The sequence below is a fragment of the Scatophagus argus genome, chromosome 18 (genome assembly GCF_020382885.2).
Source record: "Scatophagus argus isolate fScaArg1 chromosome 18, fScaArg1.pri, whole genome shotgun sequence".
Lineage (NCBI taxonomy): Eukaryota > Metazoa > Chordata > Actinopteri > Scatophagidae > Scatophagus > Scatophagus argus.
In genome coordinates, this window is record NC_058510.1 from 5,036,088 (window position 1) to 5,053,649 (window position 17,562).

Below are 17,562 nucleotides of genomic sequence, written 5' to 3' on the forward strand. Positions count from 1 at the left end.
CATCCTGGACAATAGACACATTGTTCTCAACTTCTTTTCCTCCGCTTTGGTGGGTGCTTGTGCGCCAACAGGGGGGAACAAACCCACACACCATGACAATACACACTGTCCACATAAAGGCCACTGGTCACTGAACACAAATACCCACTTGTGGGTCAAAAACAGCTGAGTGAGACAAAAGCGGGATAAAACAATTAATAACTGTTTCATCTGCAGACAGAGATGGGAGGAGAGCACTACTGGGTCCAGAAAAGTACTTTAAGAGTAATAACTCTTAGAAGGCTAGAAAAATGCTTTATTTGCACCATTAATGTCTTAATCGTTGTCCGCTGTAAACTGCAAGCTAAGCATCAGACTCTGAGGTCTCTAAAACCTTCTGACATTTTTTATTTTATCTTCCCATCGATGAAAAGTTTCCAGATAGTTAGAGTCCCAGGCACTGTTACTGAAAAATGAATTCGTAAAATATTGGCTTCTGATCAGTGGTGGATTACTTCTGAAAGTCGTTTACTTTTGTCGTCCGAATCTGACTCAATGTGGACAAGTAAAGAAAACAGAAACTGCAATGAAATTAGGGCTGCAACTAATTATTATTTCCCTTACTGATTACTGCGCTCAACTATTCAACTCACTGTTTTGTTTGTTTCCTGGAGCCCAAGGTGATGTTTGATTGTTCATTTTGTGTGACTGGAAGCCAAAAACCCATATTCAGTTTGGAACAATACAAAGAGAGAAAAACTACAAATCCTCACATTTGAGAAGTAGAAACCACAGACTGTTTGTCAAAAAGTGAAAAACAGAAAAAAAAAAAAACACTTAAAAGCAGAATCGGTTATCAAAACAGTTGAGATTTTCCGTCTGATCAACAAATCGATTAAATTGGACTTTTCGTCAAGTACTTAAAATTTCTTCGACAAAGAGACCTGAATTTCAGATTTATATCATGAGTCATAATTAGTGCCTAACCACAGCCAGTGTGGCTGGTAGGAGCATTACACCATATAATTAGATGTATTGAGTCATAATAAATCAAAATACATCCAGTCAGTTTTTGCTGTTGCTGCAGTACTCTTCAGTTCTGTAGACTGAACCTCCTGCCCCACATTAAATTTAGTTTTCACTCTCAGTCCTTAAATTACAGAGGGATATTTGCCCTACAATAAACTGTATACATGTCCAAGATTGTGAGACGGTTCACTCATAAAAAAGTAATTTTAAAACCCCAAATCACTTCTGTATATCTCTAAACAGGAGACTAACCCGCCTATTTTGCAAATGATATCCCTGTGTTCGGATGATGAATAACTTAAACTCTCAGTCTGCTGCCACGATTATTGGTTTACTGATTATTTGTTTACATCCATACTTTCAGCTGATTGTATTTTCACTCCTCCTCATTCTGGACCAGATATAATGCATTTTTAATGTGTTTTCTGCTTTTGACATTTTCACGTTTGACCAAGGCCCTCTCATTCAGTTACAGCGCTTAGAAGGCAATAAAGTACAACTTTGTCCCTTTCAGTTTTATTTGTACTATTGCACATAACATTAGAGGTTAATTATATCTATAAAATATGTAGATTTTTGAGATCTAAGTTGTTTTTAATTTTATTTGGGCTTGCATTTAGAGGAGAGCAGGCAAAAGTTCGACTAACTGCTGGCAGCCGTGGCCTGGAGGTTGGAGATCGTGATTGGAGGGTTGCCGGTTTGATTCTCCCACCGGGTGGGCAGGAAAAATTTGATGTGGTGGAGTGATTAATGCGTAAAATGCCCCCCCCCCTCCATTAGCCAGCTGATGTGCCCTTGAGCAAGGCACTTCTGCTGGGCACTGCTCCTGTGTGTGTTTCACTGCATGTAATTCGCTGGGTGTTGCATGTGTGTTCAACTAAAGATGGGTTAAATGCAGAAGACAAATTCAGTGTGTGCATGTAAAAATATATAATATATCCCTCAGGATCAATAAAGTATCTATCTATACTGCCAATAAAGTGATTCTTCTTCTAACTGTGCAGTCCAGCACAATGAAGCGACGTCCCCTGAGTTTAAGATGTCCAGCAGCACTTCTGAAGCTCAAAACTGTTTTGCAGCTTTTGCAGCAACTGATGATGTTGAATGATGATGAAAGGAGTCACATGAAACCTGCTGACAATGATCACCTAATTCTAGGGTTGCTTAAAGGGACAATTCACCCCAAAATCAAAAATATTTTGCCTCTTAGAGCTATGGAGCATTTAACAGAGAAAGAGTCAAATGTTTCACTGATGGGTTAGCGGAGACAAAAACAGATTTAAAGGGGGAGCGAATATTGAACCTAAACGTGCTAAGTGGACAGAAATACAACTCCATAAGGGAGGTTCTCCATATCTGCTGGATGTATTAAAAGGCGATGGTGTGCTAACACGCCTGCCTTGTATCAGCATTCATTTGAAGTTGTGTTTGTGTCCATTTGATGAATGCAAAGTCCCTGCCCTCTTTGCTCTGGTTTTCATTTCTACCAACTCCAAAATCTTCTACTTTCTCCACCACCTAAACACCAACTTTGTCTTTCTCGTTTGGTATCGGACAGGCTCACAGTGGGTGTTTAGAGCTTTTTTGCTGAATAGAGCGGCCTGCTGAGTCTGAGTCGGCATGAGAGGAAACCAAAACAGTGAAGTTATGGCAGTTACACCGAAATAATAATATAAAAATATAACTTTTTATAACTGCAAGAGTTGGATGAAAATTTGTTGTGGGTTTGTCACTACATGCAACCCCTTTCACAAATGAGTACTCATGTGATCCATTGTTAATAACCAATGTTAATCATATTCTAATTATCTGGAATGAAGTAAAACGAGTTAATTGCAGGTGTTATTTCTGTTGGTGAAAATATTGTGGCATCACTCTGGTGGGAAATAAAATTTTATCCAAGTGTGAAGTGCATGTCTGAAACACTCTGCGCTCTCTTAAAATGTTACATATCCACCCCTGGGCCAACATCTGATTTACGGCTCCTTTTGAAGTGTCAAAACACGTTTGTGAATGGAGAGACTGAATGGCGGACAGACTCACCCACAGCAAACGTAAACTGACCATTTTTGTGAAGGCTTGAAGAATTGTTGGACAGACGACTGACCTTTTTCTATTTACCACTGCAATCCTTAACCTGGGAAACATGTACCTGGACTGAGACTGACACCAAATTAATGAAAGGTCGTGTTATTCAGCTCCATCCCGCTCGTAGCATCGGGCTTTTTTCACCAAAGGGCAGGAAGAAACAGCTACATGGATGATTGTAACATCACTACGGCTGTTTCTCAGAGACCACAAGATTTTATGTTTCTCTCTGTGCCACACTTCTCTTGCTTTTGGCTCTTGCGCTCATTTAGTTTGTCTTCATGTAGTAAAAAAAAAAGAAAAATCTGTATAGTACAAAGCCACAGGATTAAAATTAATTGAGAATCCACACACTGTTCTCTGGCAGCAGATTGTTTACTTGTTTGTCGGCTGCATGTGTGTGCCAATTCTTCAGTGTTGAACCAAGTGAAGTTTTGTGTGTGTGTGTGTGTGTTTGCCTTTGCACTGTATCAGGGGGAATAGCCTGCTGGGGTTATGGAGGGTGCAGTGTGGGGTGATGAATAGGATGCTTTTGTGCTCAGTCTCTCAGCTGTCTGCAAACCAGCGAAGGAGAGAAAGGTGAGAGAAAAAGGGGCACGAGGTGAGGGAGATAGCCAGATAAAGGGGAAGAAAAGAGGAAGAGAGATAAAATACGGGGAGAGGAGATAAGAGAGGCACTGTGAAGCGTGGGGAGCACAGGTGAGACGCAGGGCTGGCAGTGCGGTGGGGTGAGAGAATGGGTGGAGAGGTGAGGAAGAGGAGGGGAATGTGAAACTACTTGTGCATTCAAGAACACTGCATCGTTGTCTCTACAGCCAACAAAGAGACAAAGAGGTTGGCTAATGTAGGAAATCGTTACCATTCTTGTCAGTGGAAGAAGAAAAACAAATGTCCAGGGAAAAAAAAAAGAGGAGAGAAAGTGCCCCGGTTGGTAATTTTGATCACTCGGCAGAACACAGGGCTGACCTCGTGGCCTCGACCTTCACACATGATGGGGTTTGGAAATGAGCCAATCATACTCATGGATGCTGATGAGTTCAGTCGAAGCCGTTGGTGTTGGTGTGGCCACTTTAATACATTCCGCATAAAGAGAACCATTCGACTGTGCTGCTTTCTGATGGAAAATAATGTATAATACATTTTAAAAAGACACAGCATTACAATAGAGACGAAGGTGGGAGCGTTAGAAGGTCAACTTTGATGCAAAGTCTTGATATGTGATATTTTAGAGACCTTTAAAGCACAAAAAAAGCATTAAAAAGTCATCACATGAGGAGGAAAACATCCAGGACCTTTCCAGCCGAGAAGGTACATCCAGTTGTTCAAACTTTAGTGCTAATTGCTACCAAATGAAATGTGTCTGAGGCAAACAAAAACTGAAAGCTGGAATCTGAAGCTGAAAGTAATAAAAACCTGCGGCTGTTTCAGATGTCCAGCTCCTCTGTTATGGATGAGTTTCTTCATCCCCTGTGATGATAAACTGAATATCTTTGTTGATACCAAAAACAAGTGATTTGAAGATGTCACACTGGGATTTAGGAGATTTTTCAGACACTTTATAACACAAACAATAATCAATTAATCATGAAAAGAAGACTGAAAGTAATCGTTAGCGGCAGCTCGACTGGCATCAAATGCTTTGGACAGATTTATGATCATGTTTACTTATCCTTTGAGGAGATGTTTCCCTACTTGAAAAAAATATTTTTAGACTGTTTTTGATTTAAACAGCATCCTTGTATGGCTGCTCGTGTTTATACATTCAACATTCCAGACCTTTGGTGTTACAGCCGAACAGAAGAATTGATCTACAACTTCACAAATTCACTCGTTCCAGCTTGCCATATATAAGATTATTTTAATAGTTTTGGATTATTAGTATTTTTTGGGGCTGTTGGACTGTATATTTGGATAAAACAAACCATTTGAGAATCTTATTTGATGATGTTTTATAGACCAGACATATAAACAGTTAATTAAAAAAAATAATCACATGATTAATAGATAATCAAAATCATCTTTAGTTGCAGCCCAATTTGGTTCATTTCATCAAAGGAAAAGGCAGGTATTTGTAGAGAAAAAACCTTAAAGAAAGATGACAAAGAAACTCATGCCAGAGAGTACTGAAACATTTCCAACAATCAGCTGGATGGAGGTATGTGGCACGTTTGGCTTCATTACGGCAACCAAGAATCCTAAGAAGCAAAGAGATGAGGACATCTCCCTGTTCTGTTACATCAATCGATCAGTCAGTCAGTCTCTGGGTCTGTCCAGACTCTGTGTGAAGAACATGTAGGTAATGATGCCACAAGTCTGAGTGTGGAGTGAACAGCTGTAAGAAATATTAAACAAAAATGAGATATGATATTTGCAGTCCTGCTGCAAAATAACACTTTTTTGGATTTTAGCCAACTCTAAATATCATCCACCTCCACCCAGATGCGTATCTTTCCAATCAGCCCACATGTGTGTGTCTATCACACATTTGCTGTTGCATCTCTCTAAAAACACTTGAAATGATGCCATTTAGCACTGATGAGATTCTTTTTCCCCACACAGAAAAAGATCACAGAGATGTGCTGCATCAGTGCCTGTTGATTCAGCCATACAAATACCCATTACTGCTTCATGTTGCATTTTTCTCTCTCTAACTGATTCAGGATGAAAACTGGATAGGAATAACCAACCCTGGTGTGGACGCATAAATACTTTCTATCTACCCACACCAGGGTCCTGTGAGGCCATCGCAGCATGGCTTTCCTATGATGAAACAGCAGCCAGCGATGGAGGACTGAGGGAGTGGGCGATCAGGACACAAACTGTTTTTCTCCACAAACAGCAGGATGAGACGTGGAGCTGGCAGAGATATGGCATCCATACCTCGAGCCCAGCCAGCACAGCGTGCATCCTCACTTGCTTTGCAAAGTCACACACACACACACACACACACACAATGTCTTTTTTCTGAATGCATCCAGAATATGCAAGAAGTAAATAAATTGAGCCAACTGTATGTGAGCAAGCTTATTTGCATGTTAACAACAACAAACATATTCATTAGGCACTTGTGTTGTTCAAGTCCTTCAAGGGAAGTAAAGGTTTCTCTTACTCAACAATAACTGTAAAAGAGTGATCAAAGATAGGTACAATGGCAGCAAACAACAGTGGGAACAGTGTTGATGAAGCCAGGTGATGATGTGAGGAGGCAGACATCATTAGCCTCCATCATCACACTTCATCAGAGAAGAGGGAGTGTGCTCGTTCTGTTAGCGTAATGAGCTGGAAGTATGAACAAAAGCAGATGGCTTTATGAGTCAGACAATAAGGTGCTCATTATTGAATATATATCATTCATTTCCATTTAGTCAAGCTTTTCCCTCGCTGGTAATCCATTATAAAAGGTAGTGAGGAGCCGATATCACACCTGGTCAGCTGTAGTTCAGGGGGACTTTTCAATGCTGGCAATAATTCATCATGTACAGGTACTGATACCAGGCTGGTGGCACTGACTACAGTGATAAACAGCATTCCCAGCATTCCTGATATCCTGTCCATCCCACAATCTGTACAACATGGAGTCAGTTTGCACCATGTGCTATGACGGTGCTCAGTTATGAGTAACCTATATAGTATGTTGTGTTGTGGTTAATGTGTCAGTCAAATATGAGATTATCAGCTTTTCGCTTTTCTGCATGGGCAATTTTCTTCTCCAGTACACTTCTGCTTGAAACAAAAAATGGGTAAAGATTTCGCAACCTAAGAGAAAACTAAATGCAGCCAGAACTTCCTTAATCAAAAACAAATTGGGGGGAGGAGGGTTTGAGCTACACTTATTCTCATATGACACAACCCGTCAATCATGCAGACTTTACCAACCATCTCAGTATGTGCACAAGCATATGTTTTTGCACCGACGCACCGAGAGAAACTTGGCCGCTGATCGTGCTGCTCTAGTCTGTTTTTCCTCTTGAAGAGCTCGCAGCAGGACGTCAGCCGATGGAGCAATTAAAGCCTCTTTCTTAATCCAGCCGCCCCCCCTCAAAACAACTGGAACTCCTCTTCCTCCTCCTTCCCCCTCCTCCTCCTCCTCCTCCTCCACCACCTCCGCCTTCTCTTCCACGGCCATAGACAGCAAGTGCAACAGTACTCACCCCCAGTTTCTTACTCCGTATCCTCACGTATCCCTGTTTGACTATGTCGTTGAAGTTGGAAGCCATGGCGAGGGGAAGCGGGCAGCTTCCTGCCCGAGGTGAAAATTAAAAGAAAGGTTCACTAAAGTAGCCTCTTTCTTTGTGCGGCGGAGTCTTTTACTTGAGGCTCGATCGCATCCAGCAGCAGGAGAGCCAACGGCGGACAACCTGCTCCTGTGTCAGCGCTCAGGCTGTCCGGCTTCAGCGGCGTGATCCATCCGGGAGAGGAGGGAGATACCATTCGTCAGCTGATTCACTGGAGCCGGTGAGGAGAGCACACAGGAGGAGGAGGAGGCGGAGGAGGAGGAGGAGAGCAGGGAAGAGGTGCGCTTCCTGGACCACACCATCCCCGAAAGAGTGAGGGGGGTGTGGGGTGGGGGGTGGAAGTGGGCATTTTATTTTATTTCACAACTTAACATGAAAAATACTACTCTCACTTTTATTTATTTTTTTTCATTGTTATGACTGTGGCTGTGGTGAATCATTTCACCGAATTAGGGGTCAGGGAGAATTAGTGGAAAACTCTCTGTAGGGTTTCTAAAAGGCTTAGCTTGTGAATTAGCATTAGTCATCTTAGAAGTGACAATTTAACCTTTAAATGAAAAAAATACAGGTGAAAAGTAGAATTTAAGGGCAAAATCCATCCCTCACTGAATGTAATACCCTCAGGGTTTTGTTTTGTTTTGTTTTGTTAGCCTTATACGTGGTTTGATATGACCAGTTGGTTATGGTGGCTACTAGTAGCTAATTAAAACAACTGTTTGGCTATACATTGATATTGGTACAAGAAATATTTCTGTCCTAATACCACAATGAAAATGCTCCACTACAAGTAAAAAGTCCTGCATTCACTTTACTAGTATGAAAACTTAGAGAGGAAATGGTCCCTGTTAGTTTTTGATGTTGTGTTTTTGGAAAAATATTACTGATGCAGATGGGTCGCATTTATTTTAACTACGTATATACTGCTGGGTAATTTAATTTCAAAACATGTGCTACAAGATTTTCATGTGTTTGTAGCCTCGCTGTTCTGTGAGAACCACAAATGTCTAAAAAAGTCAACTTTTCATGAGACACAGCTCTGTTTTTAGCTGTGGGTTTTTAAATAGTTTATTTAGCTTAAGAAGTAGGAGATCTTTCTCAACACATAATTTTCCAAACACTCCACCCTTCAATTTATCACAAACATTCAAAATCAAAGTGATCACATATGGAGAAACATGCTTTTCTCTGAAACTGAGGGTTATGAGTATTGATAAAACGAAAGATCCTTTTGGACTCTTGCTGTCATTCATCTTGTTCATCATTAAAATTGTGTATAAGTAAATGCTCAAGATCAAGATCAACATCTCATCAACACATTTATATCACTCCACCTATTAAATAAGACTACTATTATTTCTTGGTAATTAATACATCAACAGACAACTGTATGTATGTGTGAATATTTTGTTTTATTGTTTATTTTGCCTTCAGTACTTATTCCTATACTTATTCTGTCCTGAGATGCTGCAACACTCGATATTCCCCTTTGGGGGATCAATAAAGGATTATCTTTATCTTATTATTTCCATGTAACTTTTGAAACCATTCATATTGTGGCCTCGCTCCCTTTCCCCCCCAACAATATGTTCAAAATATGCAAATGTACAACAGAGCTTAGTATTCAGAGTAATTTGCAACACACTTTGCACCTTTCCTTTTGGTTATAACCTGTCGGAGTATGAATATCATTTCCATATTTTTCACCAGACAGCCTGCCAATAAGGAAACACAATTTGAGATTGCCAGCGTGTGAGCCCTGAGTTTGGCATTATTAGGTGGCCTTGAATTGTTTTTGTTTGATTTGGTGATTAATAAAACCAGACAGTCAAGTGGCTTTTTAAAGGATCAGATACACTGTGCAGATACATGCACACCCGCAACTTGCACAGTGTGCATACAATGCTGTAGAACGGCAGTCAGAAAGCTCTGAAAATAAAAGCATAGAAACAAATTTTGATCCTTGCCAAAGCTACTCACATAATCCCGATAGGGATGTAGTGAGAGGCGTTGTGCAATCACAGAGAGTGAAATCCTCAGTATTAGAGAGCAGATGGCTCAGGTATATTGATATGAGACGAAGCCATTACTTAACATTGATTAAAATGAGGAGAAGAGAGATGGCTTATGTAACAGAGTTATATAAACTGATATATGATTGAGTAAAGATCTTTCAAAAAGTCTTTTATTTCCAGAATTTATATTCACTTTTTTATGCTCCTCAATCTAACAGTAAGAAAGAAGCACAGATTAATATGGCTGTTTCAGGAAACAGATTTCTTTTTATAAATGAGGACACAAATACTCCACAGCAGCCAGCTTTGCACAGTTATCCTATTGCTCACACTGATTTATTTATTTGTTGTGTTGCATGGAAAGAAAATGTCCTCTGCTGGTCTGTGTTCAGTGTGTGTCGAAGGCTGCCACTTTGAGAAGTGCTTTTCTGTCAAGTGTCAGCTTTTGAGTCCAGAGGTAGAACTGTATTTTCTGTCCCGTTCATCACATCCACAGCGGCACACAAAGCCTTCCAACAACCAGCTTGACTTTGATAGTCTTCATGTCTCTCCGGAAGTGTCCTCAAATTTCAGACTTGTCAAAGTTGTTTTGTCTCTCTAATCCTCTTTGTACAACATGGCTCTGTTCCATTCACACTGCCTTGTCAGCCCCTCTCTAAGAAAACAATGTTGACAGCAACAATGTCTTTCCATTGCACTAAATATTGTGCGCTGGTGACTGTTATCACCCAGAACTGTCCTAGTTTTGAGGAAGTAATTGCCTGCTGTGCTGCAGGACTGACAATCAGTTTGGCTTCGGTTGGTCACAGGTAGAGAGGCTCAGTGTGTTCAGCATGCAGGCCGCCACACAAACAAACATATGGCCCTGACATACGTGAACGCCTGCCAACGGGGTCAGATGTGTTGAGAGTCACTCAAGAGCAGGAAGACCTTCATCAAGGTCTGAACTGTGGAAAACAACTCCAATCTGGCAATTTATCAGGTAGTGACCTCATAATCATCACCATTTTTCATAGACGTTCCACATCACTTATCCAAGTCCCATCACGTCTATGATGATTAATACCAGGAAGGCTCACAGAGAAACCATGCCATCCATTAAAGTACTTAAGCATCCCCTAAAAACTACTCCTGGATTGTTTATTTAGTCACAGCTGAGGCGAAAGGCAAATTCTGGATGGTTTTGATGGTCTAGTGAAATATTAAAACTTGCCTTTGCATTAGATGCTTAGTTTGTCTCAGTGCTATTTGGCGAACATTCGCAAGCACAAACAGCTAAATAATTAACACATTTTGAAAAGATAAGCAGGGGTGAATGAGTGGAGGGGTGGCAGAGAGAACGAGAGAGAGAGAGAGAGAGAGAAATGCCTCTCATATGCTTAGTTGTTCGCCAGGTAAGCATTTTTACATGTGGGCGGAGGAGAGAAAATAGAGATCACACAGGCAGAGTTATGGTAATGTTCTGCTCCGGGTTCCTGTACTCAAGCTTTTTACAGCAGCCCGTATCAGCCTGATATGTTAATAGGCACAATGGGATTTGGGTTTGATTAAATGTCAATGCCTGGAGGGTGAAAAAAGGCTAGCGTGGAAAGGGGAAAAAAGTGCAGATTTCTCAGAATAAGAGATGCGGGCTGTTCTCAGCTCGGTGGGTCCAAGGAGAACATGGTTAGTCACATAATATAGGACAGCAAAGGTTGTGTGCAGTCCCAGAGGATCAGGCCATGACATGTTTGTGATTTACTCTATAGCATTTAGAAGTAGAAGTGGTTGGAGGGCCTCTCTGTCCTTCTCCAGAAGGTGAGTCGTGAGAGTGGGCGATTCGAGAGGGTCTTTCACTTCAATCGCAGATGAGTGTATGGGTAGAGCTCGTAAGCCTATAACAAGGGTTCCTCGCATTACCGAATTAGCCGAAAATGTTATCTGAAGAGCTGAGGATAAGATTTAATTTGCTCGTGCAAGCTCATTTTTCAAAGCAATCTAGCAGACACACATTTAACGATAGTCCACTTTAAATTCTGCCCATCTAAAATGAGATAAAGTACATAATGTACATTTGCATTCAGAGAAGATTTGTGTATGTGAATGAGTGCATGAGTCATAAAAGGAACTATAGAAGTTACATGCTGATGGTAATGGAGGAGGATGAATGTTGAGGACAGAGATGCAGACAGATGAGAGTGAAGCAGAGGGGGAAATACAAAAACAGGAAAAAGAGACGCAAGAGCGTGACCACAATGAATAGAAAAGAAATGGATCATTCTCAGAGAAAGGCTATACCTCCTGCTGTTCTGACACAGTCTTTGTGTCTTAAATTGGGGTCCATCTTGTGTCACACTGAGGCTGAACCCTGGGCTGGATCTCTAGAGACAGAGCTGTTCCACTGCTGCAGTGTTTCTCTTAGAAAATGACCACAGCTCATCACATTCAGCTCAAGAGAAAAAGAGGTCCATCGTCCCCACAAGAGTGATGTGAGATGCCTCCTTTTTCTCCGTTTTTTTAATACGGCACAGCTAATTTGGAGACCAGAGGCTGAATTCATCATCTTTCTAAATGAAGGACTGGCTGGTCTTGGATCACTGACCCGGTCCTTCGTCTGACCATCTCATTCATTTTAATTGTCTTTCATACTCAAAGATGTTTGATGAATTAGATCCCATTTTCCTGAAATGTATTCATGTCAGGTCTTTTGTTGCTGTTCTGATCAGCCCTCATGACCAGTTTTTCAATTCAGTTTCACATTAGTAAAACATTATTTTTTGTAGTCAGCACATTCATTTGAAGTTACAAGACTGGCATCATGTTGTAGCTGTCGTTAGTCACCTCTTTTAAATACTACTTTTGTATTTGTTCAGTTCGTCAGTGTCTTTATTCGCTTGCTCTTGCTCCCTTCACAGTGAGGTCAAATCAAGTCAGGGTTGACTACAAACCAGGCAGGATTTATGCCAAAGGACACATCAGCAAGGCAGAAGCTAAATGTCAAGAGGGTGCAATCCAGATTCTTGGAAGCCATGACCTCACTGTGCCGCTGCACAACCGCTGGGTCTTCCCACTCCATAAACACTGTATTACTGTTCATTCTTCGACACATGTGGTGCTGTGTCCGTTCGACTCATCACAGCCAAAAAAAGAAAAGAGGGCACAGACAAGCGTGACTAATAAATATGCCCTGTAGAGGGCAACATTGTATGCTGCCATAGGAGGAGGCCTTTGAAAGGACTGTTTAAATGTTTTCATGTTTCGACTGTATGATAATGAGATCTTTATGCTTGTTGTGGAGCAACAAGTTGTATAAACAATACATATCAAACAAAAACCAGTCACAATGCAAGCGATTTGTCATGTTCAGTTTAAATCCTTGTATTGGCCCAAACAGAAACCAAACAGAAAAGATGCCTTGGGTTTGCTTGAAATGCAGAAAAAGACATCTTTATCACTCTGCATCGTACTTAATGTGATTCTGCATCAAATTCCTTCTTTTCTTTGCAAAACGTGTCTGTCCTGTCCCTCAGCTCGGTTTGAAAACAACTTTAACTGCACCTTGAGAGCTGCAGGTTATTGGCTTTCCTTATTTAATCTGACAGATTTAATATAAAACAGGTGATGCTTGTGCTTTTCTCAATGGCAGTGGCTTGTGGGCCCTTCTTCGGGACTGGCAGGAGCACATGACTCCAGCGCTCACCATCCAGGTCGGGACAAAGCCACTCTTTTACCTCCAGGACCTGCTTCACAACGGCTCATGTGTGAGCATGGAAAAGAGTGGAAATCAAACCTCCTCTGTAAATACATGAAAGGTCAGCGATGACGTCAGAGTCCGGGGACAGCCTCCTCCGTGCTTTTGCGGCCCATCTTTGGTGCCTGATTTGTTGCAGTTCTTTATATTTTGCACTCTGTGCTCCCAGACCGTGATCCCAATATAAATACACGAGTACACTTCTGTCACAGAATTGTCTTTGGTGTGTTGCCCGCTGCTCACAAGTCTATGTACTGGGCCACGTGTTGCAGGCAGCTACAAAAGGAATCATTTTTGCTGACTCGTACGAAAACTTGAAAACAAACTTATTCTGGGATGCCTTTTGATGTAGCTTACTACGAACAGTAGTTTTTCATGACTTTTTTCATGACTTTTTCATGACTCCTTCATGCTGTGCTCTTCTTCCATTACCCCTGGGCCCTCCAGGCCTTGGCCCGAAACTCTCCTACTTCCTCTTTCTTGTATTATGACTGGCTGCAAAGGAGTGTGTGCGCCCATCTGCCTGCCTGCTTTATTGTTTGACCATGACCCCGAACTGTCCTGTATGTAGCCTTTCAGGCTGTTCCTTGTTGTCTTGCCAGGCGTCTTATACTATGTTTCAGTTCTTCCTCAACATTTGTTTTCCTTGCAGTTGCAAACAAGTGTTTGTTTTACACGCAGGTCGTCTGATCGCTTCTCGGATAAGCAGGCTTCTTTGAACTCGATCCGTTTCCTCTATTATCCATGGCTTTGTGTGTGAATGTGTTTATGCCACATTCCTGCGCTATAGTTTTGTTATTAGTGTTATCATTAACGCAATCTCAACCGACAAACATCTGGAGGACAAACAGGAAACCTCTGCCCCAGCTTCCTTATAGGAATGAGCGCTGTACAAGGAAGACAGCTATGAAACATTGATTAATTGATGGCTGGCTTAAGATTTGGTCCAGGCAATAAGATTTACAGATGTGAATTGGTTTTTGTAAGTGTCCACATGATGTGGACTTGTCATTATTTATTCTGAGGGGTAGAGGCAGTCTGGGAGGCAGCCAGCCCCTCCGGGAGAGGTACCATAAGCACAACTTTCCCTATTCCACAGTGCTTGTTTTAGGAAAGGCTTTTTTACATGTGGTCCACATCTGCATCCAGAGTATAAAAGCAATTCTCTGACACCCATTTACCCAGGAACAAATGTCAGTATTAGTGTCTTATTGGTGCAAATAGCTGACGATTAACCATCTGATGTGCAGTTGTTTTCGTTGGTAGTAAAAGCATTTAAGATACGGCTGCAGTCCTGCCTGTCACGACACAAGTAAGATGAATGTACCTTCATCATAGTGTGCATTCAGAGATGTCTGTGAGGTGAGGGAGAAAGACAGTGAGAGACAGCACAACAGTAGCAGCCAGCAGTATGAAGATGCACATTATTGTGTTTAGCATAATCTGTAAGGAGTAACTTTGCCAGATATTCTTTATTGGGTTTAATCACCTGAGTATACATGAATAAGATAATCTCACATGATGAAAAACTCACGTTTCTTCATTTTCTAACCAAACAAAGACATCTTTTTCTCTTGAGGGGAGATTTATTTGTGTTGGGCTGAAAAAAGTGGGAATATCTGATCTGTGAAAGCCTCCTTTCAATTAACCCAGTAAAACACGCTGGCCGCGTCTGAGTTGTGTCTCTCCAATGGTACCGTGTCGTACCAGGATTCAGTGTGTGCGCCACTGAGGCTCACATTACGGATTATACCAGCATACCATAAGAATTCACGTGAAGTTAACGACTGGTTTGACAGTATTAGGTCACGCGGCTCATACCTCAGTAAAACCGTCCAATAAGCAAACCATGTGACATATTTCTTTGCATTTTGAGAGGCCTGGACAGAGATCTTTGACACAGATTTGGAGACAACCTTTTGCGGTGAGGTTTAATTGTGGAGCAGTTGCAGGAAGAACCATGCAGGCATCTGTTGTTGGCCCCTGACTGGCACATGTAAAGTACCAATTTAAATATCAGGTATTTCAGTATAACTAAATGTACTTGAGCACCAATTTCAACATGTATAAAATCTTCAGCTTCAGTCAAGTAGTTTGAAGATTAGTCACTGGAGAGCCGGTTGGTTGTGAATGGTTATTATAAATCAAATGTCTCACATTTGTCAGAGGGTTGTTTTAAAAGCACGGACGCCTAAAATAACTCAATAATTATAGTATGAGTCACCTTGCCACTCAGGAAAGGCTTTTTTTTCTCTTCTCCACAAGTACCCACTCCATCTTTGCAAAAACACATTCACAGTGTGGCTATGTACATGTAATATTTTTGGATCATGAGGGGAAAATAAACCCACTCCCTGTCAAATTTTATGTTTTGTTCATCTGCCAAAGTAAAGGTTTGACAAGAAGGAACACAGTCTTTACCACTGGCAACCATAGCTTTTCACCTCGGTGCTGACGGCTTCCCTGACTGCATCACTGTTATCTGATTCGCATCCAACTATGGTAGGATCGGTGGCACATACACAGCAAAATAAACAAACAAATGAGTGAGAGAAAAAAATACAATTAAACCCAAATATACAGCATGTGCGCACACACATATGAGGCACAAACAAATGTGGATGCACATACTTTCCCTCCTGTCAGGTGTATACGGACTCTTTGACACAGTCTGCCAGTCTGCTGCCACGCAGCACCACATTTAGCTCTGCAAGGAGCGCCAGACTGCAGCTGAGCAGAGCACAGTGAGGAGGTTATTAATGGCTTTCCTTATTTTAAACGACAGTCTGAAAACACTGGTGGCACCATGCAGACCCTGCTAGCTGCAAGCTTGTCTTTCATCCCATCTGTCTTCACTGCACTCAGTCTCCTCGGTCCTAATGGGCCTATGGCTGTCTCTCAGTCAGTCAGTCAGTTTGCTCCTAATGCACCCTCGTCTGTCTGGTGGGTCAAGTGAAGCCGCACAACAATTAATCACCATCAACCGATGTGTTGCACATCACCTTAATTATGTGAAGTCGTGCAGCATTTGTTTTTAACTAACAGGGTCCCGCTATGTTAGAAAAGTGCTCCTGCAAATCTTTATTTTACGGCATCCAAATTTTGTCTTGTTTGTATGAACTCTTAAAGTTAAAAGAAAATTATGCAGATGGTATCCCAATGTCATTCTTATGATGAAGTCAGAGAATTGAAAGTTCACACTGTTTCCTCTAGCCTTCAGGTTATTTCTCTGCCCTCTCCTCCTCCATCCCTCCCACTTTCTCCCTTTCTGTATCCTCGTCGTCCTCTTGCCTTTCATTCTTCAGAGCCCCTGAACGTCACCTATCACCACATCCCGCTGTGAATTTTGACACCTGTCTGATGTATGCCTCTCTGTTCTCTCACAGGACATGGGGTCCACATGGTCAGCCTATCAATCACTCTGCAGTCTCTTCTCCTGCAGACCTCAGCCAATCACTGGAGATTCAGTTTAATCAAGCACTGTGTGTCATGTGAGTGTATGAGTGCATGCACACACACACACAGGTGGCTCCTTTTTCCTGATTCACCAACAATAAACTGTTTTCCACATGTTGTGAGGGCCAGTGTGCATGTAACATGTACTCTCCCACATGTGCAACTGTAATTACTCTACACGTACACCCATAAAACCGCGAGAAAACTCATTAAACAAGACTGCACATATATTGTTTCACATTGGTGTCACCAGGCCAGTAGCTGTACATTCAACCCATCATGTAAGATTTAGTGGCACTTGTCTGGGGAATAACAAAGACTGGCAGCTTGAGTCATAGCCTATTGCAGCGCTCCAGACATCATAACACTGTCAGACATGGATATGGTGGAACCCATTACAGACTGGTCATTTCGCCCCATTGCTGCTCAGAAGCAAATGAGGAGTGACGACTCTGCTCCCTGGTGACAAACTCTAGCAGGAAAGCTGGTACATTTAAAATCAAACGCTTCCGCTCTCTGGGGTTTGAATGAACAACTGGTATAGATACTGAGAAGGAGGCGGTGCCACATCCTGAGAGACTTTCCTGAGACGTCCTGAGATGTTGTGCAGGATGGATCTGGAAATGTGCGGGATTGGATTCAATCTCCATCCAACCTACAAAACCTACCTCTCCCTGAGGTACTTTGATCTTTGTTATTTTGGATCTGCATATTTATTTTCTGACTTAGAGCAAATGTGAGACAACTCATTGCCAGTGAGGTTTTCATAATGAGGGCTTTATGACCCCTATCAAATGAACATGGCTTCCCAGTTTCAGAGTCTCAATATTTGATCATTTAATGCATATTACATGTGCCTTTTTCATTTGTAGATCATTCAGAGAAAATTTCCTGTCAAAGTCTGAAACTTCAAATTAGCCATCATGGATTTTGACTCCGCCTGATGTGAAATGAATCTGAGACAGCGTGTTGTCTGGAATAAATCAGCACAAGTAAACATGTATCTGAGTTATGATCGTGGTACTTACAAGAA

General features: G+C 41.7%; 1 protein-coding gene across 1 annotated transcript in view; it reads right to left on the reverse strand.

Moving 5' to 3' along the window:
- The window catches only part of dok6 (docking protein 6), a 42,438-nt gene extending 34,818 nt beyond the window's left edge, over window positions 1-7,620 (reverse strand). The window contains exon 1 of the mRNA XM_046371790.1: window positions 7,248-7,620. Coding sequence (XP_046227746.1) covers window positions 7,248-7,313 — 66 coding nt within the window. The 5' untranslated portion in view covers window positions 7,314-7,620. The remainder of the gene's footprint in view (window positions 1-7,247) is intronic.
- Window positions 7,621-17,562: the final 9,942 nt, after the last annotated feature.